The 19521-nt window shown below is 42.3% G+C and overlaps 1 protein-coding gene across 4 annotated transcripts in view; it reads left to right on the forward strand.

Moving 5' to 3' along the window:
* UNC5D (unc-5 netrin receptor D) overlaps window positions 1-19521 on the forward strand; it is a 1559947-nt gene that overhangs the window by 1142258 nt on the left and 398168 nt on the right. For 3 of the 4 annotated variants that reach the window (XM_069617969.1, XM_069617971.1, XM_069617970.1), the window contains exons 6-7: window positions 757-924; window positions 4801-4965. In XM_069617969.1, the coding sequence (XP_069474070.1) occupies window positions 757-924; window positions 4801-4965 (333 nt within the window). The remainder of the gene's footprint in view (window positions 1-756; window positions 925-4800; window positions 4966-19521) is intronic. The other variant, XM_069617972.1, reaches the window with a different exon arrangement.

Below are 19521 nucleotides of genomic sequence, written 5' to 3' on the forward strand. Positions count from 1 at the left end.
TTCTTCAAAGGATCAACAGAGTAAAAGTGAAGAACCCAAAGAGGCATTTTGTCCCAACACATTTTTCCAGACATGTGTGGGCTTTTAGGCACTTATACAAATTGAAAATCGATTTGTTGTTTGATGAAAAATACAAACTGTTGTTACCTTGGAACAAGCAAATGTAAATGTATTTAGAGAAAAGGGACATGAGAGTTCTCATTTTTTTGCTATGAATAGTGTACAAAGAAATTAGGTGGTTTGCCTTTAAAAACAATTCAGCCACCCTATTATTCACCTCAAATGACATGCATATTTACCATTTAACAATTATTTTGTCATTTTTTGTCGATTTTCCAACACCTCCTTCCATCTCAAGTGGTATCTTAGACTTAAGAGAAATGGGTCAATACTTCAACAGGTTGGTGTCTCTAAAAGGCTGATAGGGTATAGGCAGCAATTGTTACTCAAATTATCAACCTCTTTTAATATGTGGCTGACCTTTTCGGAGCAGTGGTCTGCACCTTACTGTAATCTAGCTGTTGTGAACCATGACTTGCATAATTCCTCACCATGAATGGGGCAGATGGGAGTTGTAGTCTAAAACATCCGGAGAACCAAAGGTTGCAGACCCCTGTTTTAGAGGCACCATCTTTCACTAGTTTATTATCTCTTGTTCCCTTTAAGCCAGCACCCTTCCCTCCCTCTAATTCATCTTCAAACACTTCCATTAAACAGGAAATAAATGACACCCTTTTTGCCGTAACTGTTTTCCAGTGAACGGAGGCTGGTCCCTGTGGACAGAATGGTCATCCTGCAACGTACGCTGTGGCCGAGGCTGGCAGAAGCGATCCCGGACCTGTACCAATCCTGCGCCACTCAACGGAGGTGCTTTTTGCGAGGGGATGTCCGTGCAGAAAATCACGTGCACCTCGTTATGCCCCGGTGAGACATTGCACCACTAGCTTGAGCCCAATGCTGTTCCATGGAGAATTCTCAAACTCTTTTCTCTAGATCTAGTTCAGTTTGCTTTGTCTTCCAGTGGGTTGGCAACCTTTGATGAGTGTCGTAATATCAATGCTTGCAAAACCCAACACACTCTGCAATTGGAAACTAGTTCTTAACGGAGGCTGACCACAGTACAGTTTCTTTGAAGGCATCCTGAGCCATTCAGGCTTGGTTTCCTTATCTTTTGGAGGGATTGAGGTTGCTTCCTTATATTCAAACACATCACAAAGCTGCCACATGGAAATTATTAAAACAGAAAGTCAGATTTGGGGAACACAAATTTATCCTCGCCCACCTTTCATGAAAATTGCAATGTCTTATTGGATATTCTGGGATGTTTGATAGGAGTACACGCTGAGTGTATTGTACTATGTTGGCGATGAGTAATCATGATAATGCAAGCCAGAACTGGTGTAGACACCATTTTGAAACAGCCTAAATTACAATTTTAGTCCTAACAAATGGTGTAGTCAAAAGATTGATATATCAGATATTCATTGAACATATAGACCTTCTGATAATCATCCCATCCCATCCCATCTTTCCATCAGTTTGTGAACATCAGGAAATTGTATTTCTTGAATTAAGATCTGATTTGACTGAATGCATTTACAAATCCATGTCCATGTAGGTTTAGATGACCAAGTAGCTCTAGTGAGACTACATAACAAGGGATCTTACAGATTAAATAATGCAATCCAACAATGTATATAGAAGACATATGCTGCAGTGTACTCCCATGATACATGGATATTTACAATAATACCATGTATGTGAAAAAACAATAGTTAAAGAAGGAAAGCAAAGCATCTTCTTTCACACACCAGAGTCTTGTTATATGTCAAGATGGAGCTTTTGATGGCATAATGGAATTTTTCACCATCGTCATTAGCAAGTCATGGCACATGTCATGTTTTTTTAAAGTGAATTCAGCATACCTCTGCTAGAATAGTATGCTGCAAATGATTATATTTGTATCTGCATCCTCAGCACCACATATAGCATTCCTTTTTAAAACAGTGGTTAGACGGGCAGAACAGAAACATTTAGACTGTAATGACATTTTAGTTTAAGTTTAAATCTGAGAACTTGGACTTTGAATAGGAAGAGCCAATGTCCAATGACATGGGATATACACTCGTCCAGTTTAACCACTGCTCATTGTGTTAGCTGATGTTTTGCTAAAGGGCAGAGTAATCAACGGGCCCCGGATCTGAAGGGTCAAATTAAAGCGATTTAGACCATTTCTAACCAATCATTTATCATAGTTATGTAAACCAGCCTGTCAAAGGGCAATACAAAAGAAATGTTAGAATTGGGCAGATCAACATGCTGTTTGTTTAAGCTTCGAGCAAGATCAACAGATGAGGCAATGTCACCTGGATGCCACGCTCTGATCCTTGGTTTTTATTGTTTCATTGATTAGATTCTGAGGGCCTGATTAAAAAAAGCATTTTACAATGGCACAATCCCATTGAAAAACGTTTTGTAGATCAGGCCCGGAGAGTTTTAGTCACCAGATTACAAGGGGCAAAAGTATAACTAAAGTCAGATCAAATCCCAGGACTGGAATGGGGCATTTCTGATGACCTGGACTCATCTGGTAAAAATATCTTCAAGGCTTCCCTACCCCCTCTTTTTTTTCTTCAGAATAATATTGGTGCAGAACATCTAATCACTAAACAAATCTGCAAAGTTACCTCTGATCATCCACTTTATGGTTTCAGCTACTGTCTTTTCACTTTAAAAAGGAAAAGCCCCAGTTGTGCAGACACTATTTTCCCTGAGTTTGTGGTCTAGTGACCACCAAAAGTAATTTAAATTGCCCTTTGCATGACAATCATTTTACTCTTTTGCACCTCAATCTCACAGTCTCAAACACTTGGAGCATCGCCCAACTTCATTACATTTTTCTTTGGTTCATTGTTATTATGTTTAGAATATTAGAATTTGAAATTCTAGACAGTGACTCAATCACTTTCTGACATAACTGGATCTGGAATTAGTGTCTCCAACTGGACTGGTGGAAACATAAGTAGCATCAAAATATCTGATAGTATTTAATGACATTCTAGTTATTTATGTAAAACAAAGGGGGGTCTGGGAGTCTCTCTGCCAGCACGAATACGACCCATTGACCTGTTCTTGGTTTGATGGCCGCTGGGAGAGTTTCAAACAAGTCTTTAGCTCACTGTCCTTTTCACAGAGAAGAATTATCCCTGCATAGCAGCCTTTGTCCTGCCCAGGGATGGTCCGACACCGACATGCTTGCCAATTCTCCTCTGAACAAGAGTACCCACAGCAACCCCAGACATGTGTTTTGGATTAGTTGGGCCTCATCAGTGAGGTGGAGCTGTGCCTCTCTAAGGACAGTGAGCAAGGGGTCCACGTCTGGATTCCCCTGGTAACTTAGGGTGAGACCCAAAGTTACTCAATATGCTAAACAAAGGGGGGTCTGGGAGTCTCTCTGCCAGAACGGAAATGGCCCATTGACCTGTTCTTGGGATGAGGGCCCCTGGGAGAGTCTCAACCAAGTCTTTAGCACACTATCCCTTTCACAGAGAAGAAATATCCCTGCATATTAGTCTTTGTCCTGCCCAAGGGCAGTCTAGCACCGAAATGCTAGGCAATTCTCCACTGAAAAAGAGTACCAACATCAACCCCAGACACGTGTTTCGGACTAGTGAAAAGAACAGTGAGCTAAAGACTTGGTTGAGACTCTCCCAGGGGCCATCCACCCAAGAACATGTCATGGGCTGTGTTTGTGCTGGTAGAGAGTTTCCCAGACCCCCTTCTGTTTTGCATACCAAGTAACTTTTGGTCTCACCCTAAGTTACCAGGGGAATCCAGACGTGGACCCCTTGCTCACTGCTCTTAGAGAGGCACAGCTTCACCTCACTGATGATGCCCAACTAGGCTGAAACACGTGTATGGGGTTGCTGTGGTACTCTTGTTCAGAGGAGAATTGCCTAGCATTTTGGTGCTAGACTGTCCCTGGGCAGGACAAAGACTGATATGTGGGGACATGTTTTCTTTGTGAAAAGAACAGTGTGCTAAAGACTTGGTTGAGATTCTTCCATGGGCCATCCACCAAACAACAAGTCAATGGGCTTTGTTTGTGCTGGTAGAGAGTTTCCCAGAGCCCCCTCTGTTTTAGTTATTTATATTAACACAAACAGAAACACTGCATTGATGGGCCTAAAACTACAACATGTTAGGGATAGGGAACATTGATATTTAAGACATCTTTCCAGTGGTAAACACAATCATAATTCTCTTTTGGAAAACCTTTTAGGAGACGCCTCTTGGTAAATGCCACCAAAGTAGAGTAAAGGAAGTTTTATAGTACAGTCTTGCATAAGATGTAAGGGAGCTGCCAAATGAGACTGGATAAAAAATTATGGTCAAAGGAAGACGGGTTTGTACAGGGTTACAGTCAGCAGAAATATGCTTAAAATGCTATAGTCATTGACAATGTCAGAGTGTGACAATAACTGTGTAATGTTCGTACTTTAGCTTGACACAATATTTCCTACCCAAAGTTGTATTTGGTTCGGTCAATTTTCAGTCGAATGCCCAGTTAGGATTTGGGGATTTTGACACACAACTTTGAGGCAGAAGCCCTGACATTAATTTGCTACCTGGGGAACTTCACCCTTCATTTTCATCAGTGCACAGTGTTGTCAAAGCCACAAGAAACTATGTATAATATTTGATGACTGTTATCCCAGCAATATGTTATGTTGTAAACCTAGATTTACGAGTCAGTACTAATCTATCACTACCATATTCTCGTATTGTCTTACCTTTTAGTGGATGGTAACTGGGAGTTGTGGAGTGAATGGTCAGTGTGCAGTCCAGAGTGTGAACACCAGAGAACCCGGGAATGTGTTTCGCCACCACCAAGGAATGGAGGAGATTTCTGCGAGGGACTGAGCCATGAGTCTGAAAACTGTACCGAAGGACTTTGTATTCAAGGTGAGTACCTTTATCATTCGCCCATGTTAAATGGTGCGGACATGAAATGTAATATATCTTTCCTGTCAGAAAAGTAAGTGTGAGAGCTTAGCGCATAGGACAAATAACTAATAACCATATCACTGAAGATTATAGGCCGTTTATCATTATGCTGCTATTAGTTAGTATTGTTTCATTTTATGTTTATTTTCATGAATGGCAAAACGTGAATCTGGTTGAAAACACCCAAAATGTTCTATGTCTTCAAAAACCATATCACAAGTATTTTCCAGTGGACGTTGATAAGCAATAGCGAGACACTTTTTTTAACAAATCTTTTCGGTTTTTATTGTAGAAAAATAACTCTTTCTTTTAGATGCAAACATTTGTTTAAAAAAAAAAATGCTTTTTAAACAAATGTATTTGTTTTTGAAAAAATATATATATATTTTTTTTTTGGTAAGAATATACATTTTAGGAGATGTGGTTGCTCACAAGCAAAGTAAATTTTGCTACAAAAAAGCCATATGCATTTCTTTCACTTTTCACTGTCAATACAGATTTCCATCTTTTAAGTTTTCTACAACATCAGTTACCCACTTAAGGGAGTACCCAGCATTGCAGCAGAGGGCTGACGAAAAATCGTAATGCCTTATTTTGTCGGGTGAATTTGAGTTTCGCAAAGTGTGGCCAAAGAAGAGTGCAAGACCTCACCAGCCATCTCCTTCAACTCACATGTCACAATTTGACAACACCAATATAGTTCAGAGGCTAATTAGCTTTCTACATGTTAATCAAGATGGCAGACATTAGGGAAGAATACTTAAATGGAGATAGCTCCCCAGCTGAGTGCTCGGTCTCACCCAGTTTCCTCCTCCCAGTTATGCATCAATGATCAGTAAAGAAAGAGCCGGAGGATCCAGCTTCCCAACCTTGGCATCACAACTCTGGAATTCCATCCCACTGGATATTAAATCCACACCTACTTTCCAACCTTTCAGAACCAAGGTCATTTCCTGGTTAACCAACAAATAACTGTCCTACCACATATGTATGCACTCCGAATGTCCAATTTTATGTATATTGTTTGAATACTATTATCTATGCCCTATCAATACTGTACTATTGTCTTTTACCTGTAACCTGATGTTCAAAGCGCATATATACCCCCGGGTCAAGAGCGCTATATAAATAAATAAACAAACAAACAAACAAACAAAGACAAATATCAACATGTCCTAACTGGGTTAAAACATTATATAATTTAACATTCATAACTTTAAAAACTGTAGGATTGAGGGTTCTGCAGTGCTCAGCATAGCACAGACAGATAGCAGGATTGTGTGTTCTTACAGGACTTCCCTTCTTCTGTTAGTTGAATGTTGGCTTTGGAGAACTGTAGGGAGAGGCTTCAGAACAGAGAGGCATCGACAAGTCAAGTTGATGGACAAAGGTCGAGATTCTCTAGTGATAGTGAGGTCATCGGCACTTCTGATTACAGAGTTGCCAGTGGGGCACTATATACATCTGTGTGAAAACAGGCTCCGATGATGAGAAAGAACAAATCCACCAAGAGCGCACAATTGCACAGTGGCGGCTGGTGACTATGAAAGGTGGTGGGGCGTACATTTGTTCGGGTGACTTTGGAAGCAAGAGAGAGAAGATACGAGCCCAACGCCTATCAAGGGGGGTGCAGGGGAGTTTCCCCACTGTGAACATTTTGAAAAAATGGCTTCCAAAATCTGAAATTTACTGCCAAACCCACACAAATATGACCCAAAAAGCATTTGTTTTTAGGTACTAATGGTGGTACATCATTCTTACATATGCAAGTGTTATGGTGACATATTTTATGACAGCATGTATTGAGAATAGCTGGAACTATTCTGTATACATGAAGAAATTCAATTACCACTGAAGGGGTCATTTCCAGCTATGAAGGCAGCTGATGGACAGTTCTGCTCCCATTGGTAGCAGTACCTGATGGATTTGCATATGACTGAACCACTTTTGCAATGGTGCAGACAGGCAAAAAGAAAGGTACCATGGAAGGTTGCCCAGAGCAGTGCCAGTGGCTCAGATTAATTCAAACCTTCCACCCATCACTTTTCTGGTTTGAGTGCAGTCATGAAACGCTACAGATATTTATTCAACTTAGAAACTGTGTGGCCTGCCTGACATTACAGAGGCCGAGGAGGAACAGCTGACATCCCAAACATGCTGCACATCGATCTGTGTGACTTGCAGGTTCCAATCCTGGCAAGAACAACTCAGCCTTACATCCTTCTGAGGTCGAGGATTATCAACTTCCTTTGGGTGATATTGTATGTTAATATGTTTTATGTAAAGCATTTTGGTAAATGTGCTATATATAAATAACTCTTCATTATCACAACATTTGAATTGCAATTCTGCAATGGAGCCTTTTTACTGTAAATGATAATGTTAAGCAAGCATACTACCATGTGTAGATATTTTCGTTTTCTGTTGTTTCCTTCCTATTTATGAAACTAGCCATTATTTCTGTGTGCTATACTTGTTCCTCCCCAGAGCACTTCCCGATGCACACTAATGAGATCACAAATGTAATTAATACTGCTTTGAAAATTAAGGCGAGTGTAATGAGAATGTGAAGTTCCTTGAAGGCATTGCATCACAAGCAGTTTAATTGTGCTGGTCTGTGAGCATGCAATCGGCTCATTAATGTCAAGCCATTCCCATAAAAACAGGGTGCAAAGTGCAACCTTAACCCTGAATTTGCATTTCATTTCTTTATTTTATAAGATGACATAAAAATGCATGATGAATTCTTATTCCTGTTACTGGTACCCCCGCCTTGTGCCGGCGTATATATTGCGAAGGCCTGCAATGTCGGTCATTTTATAGGCATGGTGCTGGTGCCAACCAAGTGTCCTGCATATGGGATTGCATAACAATGGTATCAAAATATATATATTGCAGACCATACTCCAGTGTAGTATTACCACACACTTTATGCAGGGTCCTCCTGCATATGCCCCTCCTTTGCTAGCGCAGATGCATGCTCACGAGCAATGGGGAGCCTGACACAAAAGAGAAGAGAGCAATAAAAGAAGACACATCGCAAACGCCGCCTCGTGCAGGGGTCCCTGAACCGTTTGGCTCTTTCTGCTACCACTGATGAAGCTTCCTTTCTCCTAATCTTCACAGCAATGTGTCATTCTTCTCTGCAGGGGCCTTAACTCCTCATAGGACAGTGACAATGAGCTCCTCCTGAGGTCATCACTCAAGCACTCTGCATCTTTCAGTGCATATGCCACCTCCACCTGCATTCCTGCACACACCAAATGAACCATCCATTCCACAGCTCCAGTGGTGCACTGAGTTCTAGACATAGCTGCCCTACTTCACAGCTAATTGGCTACTGAAGAACAGAGAGCAACTCAGAGAGCCATGTGTGGCCATGCACCTCTGGTATTCAAGCTCCCTTAGGGTTCATCTTCTGGAAGATGCCAGCATTTTCCCTTTTTGTCTGCATATTTCAGTGCTGATGCAAGCATCTCTAAGCCTGAAATCATAGCAGATGGCATCCTCTAACTGTGAGTGCCCACAGACCAGTACTATGGAAGCTCCCTTCGGCCCTAGTGGCGTCTAACTTTTCATGGCCATATTTTAGTGCTAATGCAAGCCCGGCGAGCCCTCACATCATTGCAGAGGGTACTGTCTAACCATCGCTGCCCTCAAAACAGTGCCACAGCAAGCTGGTTTCTTAAACTTTATATTATAGAAAATTGCAGTGCCTCACTAGCAAAACAGACTCCAATACTATCTGCATACTCCCTTTTATTAGAACTGTTTGCTCTCATAGATTGTTGACCAGAAGAAAACATGTGCACTCCTTCATGCACTTTTGAAAAAATAAGCAGCCGCTTGTGCAAGAGCTCACGTCCCAATCCCTGTATATATAGATAGCCTGTTTGGTAATGGGACTTTACCAGGAGACCATTGTGAGACTGCAATGTTTTCTGTTCCAGATGACTCGCTCAGGTAGCATCGAAACTGCCTGAGCAGCTTTGCAGAGGTACTGCACTACAATCCAAGATGGCGCATCTGTCTCTCACTTAGAGTTGACTGCACAGTGGCAACGCATCTGGCACTGCACGTATTTAAAGTCGCGTTGTGAATGCTGCTCCTTCCAGCGGATCACCATTCACTCAATGTAAAGTGCAGGTTGGGCTGCCTCCTGGCAACTGGCACTTTTGCGACATGCAACCAGGCAAAATCAAATTTAACAATCAAAATACAAATGAAACTCACATTTTAATGTAGGTCTGTTTTATGTTCACTCTGCAGATAATCACCCTAAATAAAGTGAAACTGTTCATACCTCCTCAGTGCTTGCAATGAGTATGTTAGTCACTTTTCTGATGGCTCTTTCTTCCCCATTGTTTGCACTGGGTCAAGCTCACCCTGAACTTGAAATTAGGTGCAGAGGGAGGTCGCACTGTCGCACACATGCTGTGGCCATTCAACAGATTGCACGCCATTGCGCCCAACTCTAAAAGGGGGCCTTGGTCACTGTTTACACTTACTGCTGCTGCTATAAAGCCTGATGGCTCTGCTTTCACCATCACCAGCACATTATTGGAGGTACAATCATGACTGAAAAGCAGGTTGGTGCTTAACATTGTTATAGAACGTCAGACATTTTATGCTCGGCAGGCTACAAGCACCTTCCAAATCTATTAACAGTGACTGTGAGTTTTTCTCAGTAATGGATTCAAGAAGTTAACCAGGCAGCACCTGTGCTTTCGGAAATGTAGGCGATTAGTAATTAGTAACCAGCTAATAGTGCACTGTTACAGTGCCAAAGTGAAATGCTATGGATGAATTGCACTTTCACGCTGGGCCACAGCGCTATACCAAGACAGTTGAAGACTCTCTCTCTATACACTGCATGAAAGAAGCCAAGCAAGCAATATTCAGGAAAACGTGTGTGTAGTGTGTCATTTCTGCACGGAAGAAATACATATTATCAAAAAAAGCAAAACCAATGAGGAAGAGGCTACAGATGGCACCCAGCTCTGTTAATGTCTCAGGCTCGCCCTGTCCTGTCCGACATCAATGATCAACCATGACCCACCTAAATCTAATGGTGCCACTGTGGAAGCTTGCTCATCCCCACAGACACAGTACTGACTGTGTGGTAGTCGAACACCATCAAATGAATTGTCGGATTCAGGTCGGGGTGGGGCAGGTCGGGCCACACATATAATCCAAACTCAAGAAGGCAAGGCCAACTAGACCATGGTACACACTGCACATAGCTCAGGAAGGCACTGCTCACTGTAGAGGAGTAGGACGAGTCGACCACGCCCTCGGCTAGGCAACAACTAAGTGAGAACGTGGCTCTATGCCTGCCCATCACCCACCCCACACGTGACCATAATGGTTTTCATTGGCTGGCAAACTGTCAATGAAAACTGTACATTCTGTCCCTGTTACTATGCAGTATTTCACTGCATAGTATTTCACTGCATAGTACTGTCAATATAATTAAAAGAAATCTGTGTTAAATGGGGCATTCCACTGCTGTGGCAAGGCAAGTAACATCCAGACATGTGAGAGGGGATATTTATGTATTTATCATGTTGCTCTCATGTCGCTGCGTTTAACAAGTCACACAACAAACAGATTACAATAATTCCTTCTATCTTTGCAATCCAGGATGGGGGCGGTGCCCCCACACCTTAAGTAAGGAGCTTCTGCTACTATTGCATCTCCTCATACCACTGTTGGGAGGCAGATGAATACATCATCCATAGCTTCTGCCCCTCCCCCAAATCAAGCCTGCAAAGGTGAGAGACGTTACTCATTGAGATAGCCATTCCTCCCTTATCCCCCACAGGTACAGCAGGGCTTGGGGATAATGTGAGCTGAAGATGGCCTAAGCATTCAAACTAACATTGTAACAGTGGAAAAGCATGCATTAGACAAGAAGCAAACATGCACTCCACATGATGAACATGTACAATAGGTAATTTATGCATTTAGACATGAAGGAAATTAATATAGCATCCACAAACATGAAGAACACCAACATGATGAATGTTTATGGTGAATGCAACATGAGCGATACACGAACATAGCTCATAAACACAGAAGCAAGAATGTAATTGAGCAACCATTTTATTAAAAATGGAAGCTGCAGCACATCTTTGAATGAGCAAAGACCTCAAATCCTTGAGTAAACTCCAAAGGCTGACTCCACAGAAATACATATCCGTGCAGAACTCAGACAGTGGCTGGCAACTAATGCCACAGTTAAAGTCAAATTAGGGAGGATAGGAATGGCGGAATACAGACAAGAGATAGCAATTCCCAAGACACAAGCAGTATCCTCCCAGATTAATTAAAGTGTTATAAGAGCACAATCAGCCTTTGTTAGCTAGTTGCAGTACAACAGTAAGTCAAAAGACTCCATGAAGAACAACTCAAGAGAATCCCAATTGGCAATGAAAAAGACAACACACACATTGATATTAGCTGACACCTTAATAAATAGAAGGTAAATATATTACAAACACGGCACCTTCACACATGACTGATGATTGCAGAAAACTGGCCATTCATTAGAAGCAAACTTAGATAGGACACCTGCCATACTCCATAAATGTACACATTGACATGAGGTACCACACAATGCCAAAACCAAAGGGGTTGACCAATCTCTTGGCCTGAAGCTGCGGGATGATAACTTTCACTCAAAGGAAGAAAATTCCAAGAGCCGCACCCCCCTATTCTATCTGGCACATATCCAGATGACCTGTCCAGTGTCCTAGGTTGGTAAGCAGTGTGCCAACCTATCAAAATCCTTAAAGACGTGCTGTCCATCAAGTAGTATGTAAACCAATGCCTTGCCATGAAGATGATGTAGTTTAACCTTTTTATTAATATAGGGTTGGTACCAGGTTCAGCCATCAGATACTTGTAACCCAATATTAATGTTAGCTGTTATGAAATATATATGTAGCTTAACCCACTAAGCTATCCCCCCATAGGTTTTGTAAACTGGTATTATGTTATGACGTCAGTGATGATGAGTCAGTAGTACTTAAACAATTGTTTTTGATAAGCGTGCCATGAGTAATGAGATTTCAAATCTTGTATGCTGTCCCAGCTTTGTTTCGATGCGAATAAAGTTGGGTTTTGCTGTGCACTTTGTGTACTCTGTCATTGACTCTGGTTTCGATTGACTATGATTCCTCTGGACATACCTGGGATTTTGGAGCCACCTTAACACCGACACCTACTGCAAATGAGAGCACGGGAAAACATTTCTGAAGACAGGCCACTTGAGTTAATGCAGGCACCGTTGGCATTGGCTGAAGCACCACCTTAATAGATTGAAGAGTTTAGAGGGGGGGGGAGTCAGACAGGCACTCCTAATCATATGTGCCCAGTTGCTTTGGTTATCTTCATCCCTGTTTCACTCTCACAGAATAGCTCAGTCAAGAGAATTCAGTGGGAGCTACAAGACAGATGAAGATGGTGGGTGGCATAGAAATGTGTCATCCCTGAAACAAGTCAGGGACACAGCATGGCATTGCAAATGTACAGAGTTTGAAAGTCACTTCAATCCCCAGCGCCTCCCTAGGGTCGTACTGGAACTTCCTTGGATGCTCCAAATGCACCCACTGCAGTGGACGTTTTCATGAAAGTGTCACACATGGTTGCACATTCCTCTCCTCTCCTAAAATCAAGTCAAACCCAGTGCAGTTTGAGGAGAAGAAACACCATCAGAAATGCAAAGCAGGGTGTCCCTCAAACCCCAATCGAGAGACAGATCTGTCATCCGTTTCCGTCATGTCTGCATACTGGGTTTGACAACACAAACATTTATGTTTCATGGATACAAGCCCTTTAAAGTTGCATTGATTGCTGTGTTTTTCGATGCAAATATAGTCCCTTTTATCACAAACCTATTTGTCAAGTATAAAGATATGTTGCCATTCTTAAGTTCCCAAAATGCCCATTGTTTTTATAGATATCAGGCAGAAACCCTAACTAGTGCTATTTGTCCTCTTCCCCTCGGCAGAAACCCTAACTAGTGCTATTTGTCCTCTTCCCCTTCCATTGAAGGATACATTATAAAAGTACAATAGAAGTGTAAAAGAGTGGACATCTTTGTATGCCCAACGCACCTCCACCTTCTGCTCTAACTTTCAGTGTTATGCAGATGACTCCCAGCTCTGCTTCAGGCTCCCCTCCGCCACCTCTGTTCCTTCTCTCAGAATGCCTGTCCAGAATTCAGGAATGGTGTGCCTCCAACGGTCTCTGCCTTAATGGCAGTAAGACTAAGAACCTCCTCATTGGGACACCTGCTCCATTTTTTCCTCGATCCCTCTGGCCACACACCCTGGGCCCTCTACCTGCCCCTTCCAGTAATGTTGTCATCTTCAACTCCACCCTCTCCTTCTCTACTCACATTTATGATGTTTTGAAGAAGTCACACTATAAGCTGCACCTTCGTAGAGGATTTCTTCCTTTTCTCACTTTCCCCCAGATGCTCACTGTCTCCAGAGCCCTGGTGCTCTCTAGGCTAGACTACTGTAACAGCCTTGTTATAAATCTACCTGCCCCTACTCTCCGCCTTTTACAACTTATCCAGAACAGGACTGCAAGACTTGTCCTTGGCCTCAAAACCATGGATTGTATCTCTCCAGCACTCACATCTCTCCACTGACTCCCTATGGCTGCAAGGATCAAGTTCAAGACACTTTGCATAGTCCACAAGGCTCCTGCGGCCGTGGACTGCACTACCTCCAACTTTCGCTTCCTAAACATCTTCCTTCTTGAGCCCTCCGCTCACCCACCTCCAACTCTCCAGGCAGAGAGTCGGGAGTAGATCTCTTTTTTCTGCCTGGGCCTCCCTCTGGAACAGCCTCCCTGACTCTCTCAAACTTGAGCAGGACCACCTCTGTTTCCAGAAGCAACTGAATACCCTCCTTTTCGCTTCCGCTTTCTCTCTCCATCTCCCTTGCTGGTGTCACTGACTGCTCTGCACACTGGTAACCTGGCCACCCACTGAACTTCCGGTCCAGGCTCCTGCATGTCCAGTTGAAGTTGCCTGTGCACTTCCTCCGGGCCTCCCTTGCACTTATGGGTCTGTATCAGCAACCCTATAGTCCCCGGATTCTCTGCACTTATGAGCCACTTACCGGCAGCACTTATTAGCTACCTGCACTTCCCCCCTTGGCAACTTCCCCCCACATGTGCACAATCTGAATAACACAAGGCCTAGTCAAATCAATGTTGTGTTCTCCCTCTGCCATCCCTTCTGTGCCTTGTCATGCCTAGAAACACTTGTGTACAGGCACATTATAAATGACTTATTTCCTTTGATATCTTATCCTACCACCATAAATAATGTTATTTATTCTACGTTTTGATGCTGTGCTTTATTGAGTAAGATAAGTGTAATATTCTTATTATGACTCTATCTATGCTGGAAGTGGTCATTACAAATGGACATTGTACAATTTTAAAAAGAACCAGTTTGCAAAGCTGATGCACACAAATAATAGCTTTTTTTAAGCTTTATTATCTTGCCGAAAATACACACCATTTCCTCAAAATGCTCATCCTTTTTGGAAAGAGTTACGCAGAGTTTCAAGCCAATTATGTTTCCCTTCTCTGAGAACCCTCACAGTGTGCACACATACTACAAATGCCTGATTGAGTTTACTGGGCAGATGCCTGAGGCAGACACTGATCCAGGCATCTTACTGCTACACTTCTTGAATAGGAAACATATTGCAGAGGTGATAAGGGTGGAATAGACAGGGTGATAGGCCCATGCTCACTCTCACCGTGGCTCTGTAGGGTATTTTGTGGAGATTTGGGGCCTGACGGTATTTTCTTACCGCCGAAATATAACTTAGCAACAATCACTCCTTGTATTCAGATTGGGCCATGTACAACAATAATACAGTGAACATGCGTTATTTCAGCACCCAGGCATGCATATTTGGTATGCGTGGGTGGTAGGCGCGGTTGGTGGTATTTTGGTGAGCATAATTCCCTTGTTTTATTTGTGGCCCCAATGTCCAAAATCCCTTATCTTTGCTTAGATTTTTCGTGTGATCACTAGAGAGACCTCAGACCTACATTTTAGGAATACCACATTTTTCAGTGATAGTGTTGGTGTGCCACCATGGGCGAACTCACTGACTTATTTACGACAGAGAGCTATATATGGTAGTCTTGTGGTAATTTCCACTACCTTATATACGGTAGGGAGCTATGTTCAGAGAGTCTCTCTTCCCGTTGGCTCATGTACCTCCAACGAGCTATGCTACAGTCACTCACAACTGTTCATACTGATTCTGACATGCACACATCTGTCTTAAAATGACCATTGCACTGTTTAAAAATCTCCCCACATCATCGGCATTGTAATGGTAAATATTAAATACACCACCCGTCTGTTTTCAAATATTTTTCTGTATTATAAAAGTTGCATTTAAACACGATCTCACTCTTTACAGAAATAAATAAAATGGTACAGTAAAAGCATTGTCTATGACACACTGCAAAGAGCGTGGCGGAGAACAGAACTCAAATTGCAACATTGGTATTTGATTAAGACACGCACAGGAATCCTACACTGACTGCATATTACCGTACACACTCAGCTCCCACACTTCTCATTACCTTATCTTTTTAGTTGTTCTCTTTGGCTGTTCTCTTTGTGAATGTGGCTCCCTTGAAGATTAACTCCAGCAAAAAGGAACGCTTGCCTTCTCAAACCGGGGTCATTGCCTGGAATTCTCAGCTTTTGCAGATAGGAATGCCTCAGCCAGTGGAAAGGTCCTTCTTTCAGCTCTCCCCAATCTCGACTGCAGCAGGACACAGGAATCTGCATTCAGTCAGGAGCCCCACAGCCAGGTCTTCTCCCCAGTAGTGCAGAAAAATGTCTCCCTGTCTTTTTTCCCGATACTGCCCACTAAAACTTTCATCTCAGCCCTCTGTATGACGTGTCCCAATGAAATCCATCATCTCTCATCCTCCTACTCTCAACAATAGCTTCGCTTATACATTTGCAATTGTTGCAAATCTGACTTCCTTCTTCCTGCAGTTACTGTGCACAAAAACACGGAGAAGCAGGCAGAGAAGAGAAGAAAAAAAATCTGCACACACATTTAAATGGCTTTCAGAGTATGCCTAATTCTGCAGTGGAGAACACATTTTATTAGTGGGTTATGTTAAATAAGGTTTTATTAGTCAGGTTAATGGTTAATAGGTTAGCTGTTAATTTTCAAATGTGTCTCTCGCACCATAGGCATTTCAGGTGAAAAATAGTGTGCATTTTTAAATGAGCACGTGTGCTTTTAACTGTAAAAATAGATTTGCATCTTATATGTTAAAATCGTTTTTGACTAAATAGCCGGTCTTTCCTTGTTAATCTGGCAACCCATATAGCAATGCACCGCACCCTTGTGGTGGTGCTGCAAAAAAAAAATGTGCTACTTGTGCAGTAGTGCTGTACTCTGTGCTGTTTGCTACCTGTGTAGTAGTGCTGTACTCTGTGCTGTTTGCTACCTGTGTAGTAGTGCTGTACTCTGTGCTGTTTGCTACCTGTGCAGTAGTGCTGTACTCTGTGCTGTTTGCTACCTGTGTAGTAGTGCTGTACTCTGTGCTGTAACACGCCAAATATCCTTACAGCTCCCATGATCAGCCTCTCTAAGGCTTTGATTATTCAAGCAGCTCCCACTGCAGTTGAAAGGCACACAAAGTAGTGGCTGGTGTTCACATTTGAATCACCCTGACCCGCACCAGGGATTCAGCCCTGTATAATAAAAGTATACTCTAAATATCGGGTGATCAAGGCTAAACATGTGTCATGCCAATGAGCCAAAGCTAAAGAAACGATGGCGTTCCAACTCAGATAACAGCAATTGTCATGGCAATGACAGATTTTGAGAAGAACCAAGCATGGGGCATACACTCTTCAACCAAGTTAATCCACTTCAGCCGGCCTCACTATGAACAATGGTACTTCTATAACTTGTCCTTATAGATATGTCCAACTGCTGAGGGAAATACAGCCGGCTGACATTGGCAATGACATTGAAATGTATACTATTCAAGAGTTACTTGTGCTATTACCTTGTTCTGAGCTTAACTCCTTCAATACAAGCATGCTGCAACATCTGCCCATGATATTAATTCTAATGTAGGCAGTCCCTCATCTTTAATAGTTGTTCTTATCGAATGTCTCAGGAGGATAGCTCAGGGGCAAAACGCTCGTCTTGGAAGCAATAAGACCCAGAGCATCACACGTTCGATCCCCAGAACTGCGCTTAGAAACCTCTGGGTTTTAAGTGCATTATAAATAACCCATTACAATTACTTAAATCTACTATTATTTTATTCCATTTATTTATAGAGAGCTTTAGCCCATGGGCGTTATAGCGCTTTCACGATAAGACATTACTAAGAGAAGTAAACAAAACAAGGAAACAATAGCCATAAGTCAATCCATAATGGGACATGAGAGTTATGTAAATTGTTCTTTGAAGAGATGTGTTTCCAGATGTTTTTTTTTAAAGAGAACCAATCAGAATCAAGGCACAAGCACTTTGGTAGCATGTTCCACAAAACTGAGGCTGACGTGTGGAAAGATCTGCCACAAGCAGATCTGCGCATGTGGCGTTTATTTGTTAGGAGCTGTTGTGTGCTTGAGGGAAGGGATTATTGGATTGCAGCCAAGCCTTAAGGTATGAGGGGGCAACCCCGTGCACACATTTATGAATGACGGACATCGTTTTGAATTGTATTCTCTGGGCAAGTGGCTGCCAGTGCAGGCTTTTAAATATTGAAGTGACTTCAGAGCTTCTAGGTATGTTAGCCACAATTCAAGCAGCCATTTTCTGTATCACTTGGAGCCTTGAGACCTTGTATGATGGAGCTCTGGCAAGCAAAGTGTTGCTATAGTCAAGTTTGCTCCCAATACAATCCCTGGCTGTAATAGCAACATTGGAGTCAGAGATAAATGGTCTGATCTGATGAATCAGGCACAGATACTAGGGAATGGAGCTACCAGTGTCTAAAACCTGGGCATCCATGTTCATCCCATTATTGAGATAGATGCCCAGGGATGTGACTTTCCTCAATATGGGCATGGTATGGGTATTTATAAAGTTGTCCAAATGTGTTGATGTGTTAAGTGCCGCCACTAGCAGAAGTAAGTTGCCTTTTGATCATTCTGTCATAGCCATTTGTCTCGAATACATAAACTGATGAAATTGAAGATGTTGTTTAAAATATTGGTGTCTTTGGCAATATTGCCAGATATCATGAACTTCAGCTGGGCATCGTCCGCATAGATTTGAAACTAAACTTTGTTTTTGTGTAGAAGATCAAGAAGGGGTGTTCTGTATAGATTAAAAAGAAGGGGAGGCATACATGCTCCCTAATGACTCCCAGCATAATCAGTTGAGGGTAAGAGGAGTATTGGCCCAACACCTCTGAGGAGGACCGTCCTCGTAGGAAGCAGCTAATCCAGCCGGTGGAGAGGTGGTCAGGATTAGGATTCTACGTACATCGTGACAATAAGATGGCATGATCCAGCACGTCAAAGTGCACAGAGAGATTCAAGAACTGGTAGTGGGTAATGACAAAATGTTGTAGCAGTAAATACGCAATGATGTCAAACATATTAAGAAAGAAGCTAACATTGATGATAGCCTGATAGTTACCAGGTTCAGAAGGCTCCAGAGAAGCCTTTTTTAAGATGGGGTAATACAAGTCTCTTTCAAAGAATCTGGTATAAGGCCAGTCGAAAAAGTGTCAATGACCATAACAGTAATGGCGTGTACCAAAAGTGGAACACATTCCTTAATAACTTTACCATGTCACACATCATTGTCACAATTAGTGGCTTTCAGTATCTGGATAACTTTGGAGACTTCACCAATGGACACTGGGTAGAGAGTGTAATGTGGAATTAAGTTGTTTGTGGCTCTCAGAGGCTCAGAAGAGAGTTCTAAGGAGCTAGAGGAAGCATTATGAGGCCCTTTAGAGGATAATTTGGTTCTAGTATTATCTCTGATCTTGGTGATTTCTTTATCTAAGTGTTCCATGAGTTTCTTGCACCAGTCAGAGGAAGTAGTAGGGTTAGTAGTTATGCAATGGCCTTTCTCAAAGGTGCATTGATAGACTAACACGTTCTTTCGTAAAACTCTTGGATGATCAGATTTTGCTGTTATAAAGCTCCATCTTGAAGGCAAAAAGAGCTAGTCTATACCGAGCCTGTACATTGGCCCATTCTGTTTTATGTTCTTCTAGGCCAGACTTACGTCATTTCCTTTCCACTTTATGTTTGTCTTTACGAAGATTTCTAATGGTGAGGCTATTCACTTTTGCACAGAAATCCACCTGACTGGGCTCTAGAAATTCCTTTGTGAGGTAATTTAGAATGTGTTCAATATATAGGAGTGCTGTAATTTATGGGTGCCAACTTTTGATTTCTGCTACAGGGGCAAGATCAAAGTTTGATTTCTGGTGTTGGTCCGAAATTCCCACACCAAGCAA

This window comes from Ambystoma mexicanum, chromosome 10 (genome assembly GCF_040938575.1).
Source record: "Ambystoma mexicanum isolate Mex_15411 chromosome 10, UKY_AmexF1_1, whole genome shotgun sequence".
Lineage (NCBI taxonomy): Eukaryota > Metazoa > Chordata > Amphibia > Caudata > Ambystomatidae > Ambystoma > Ambystoma mexicanum.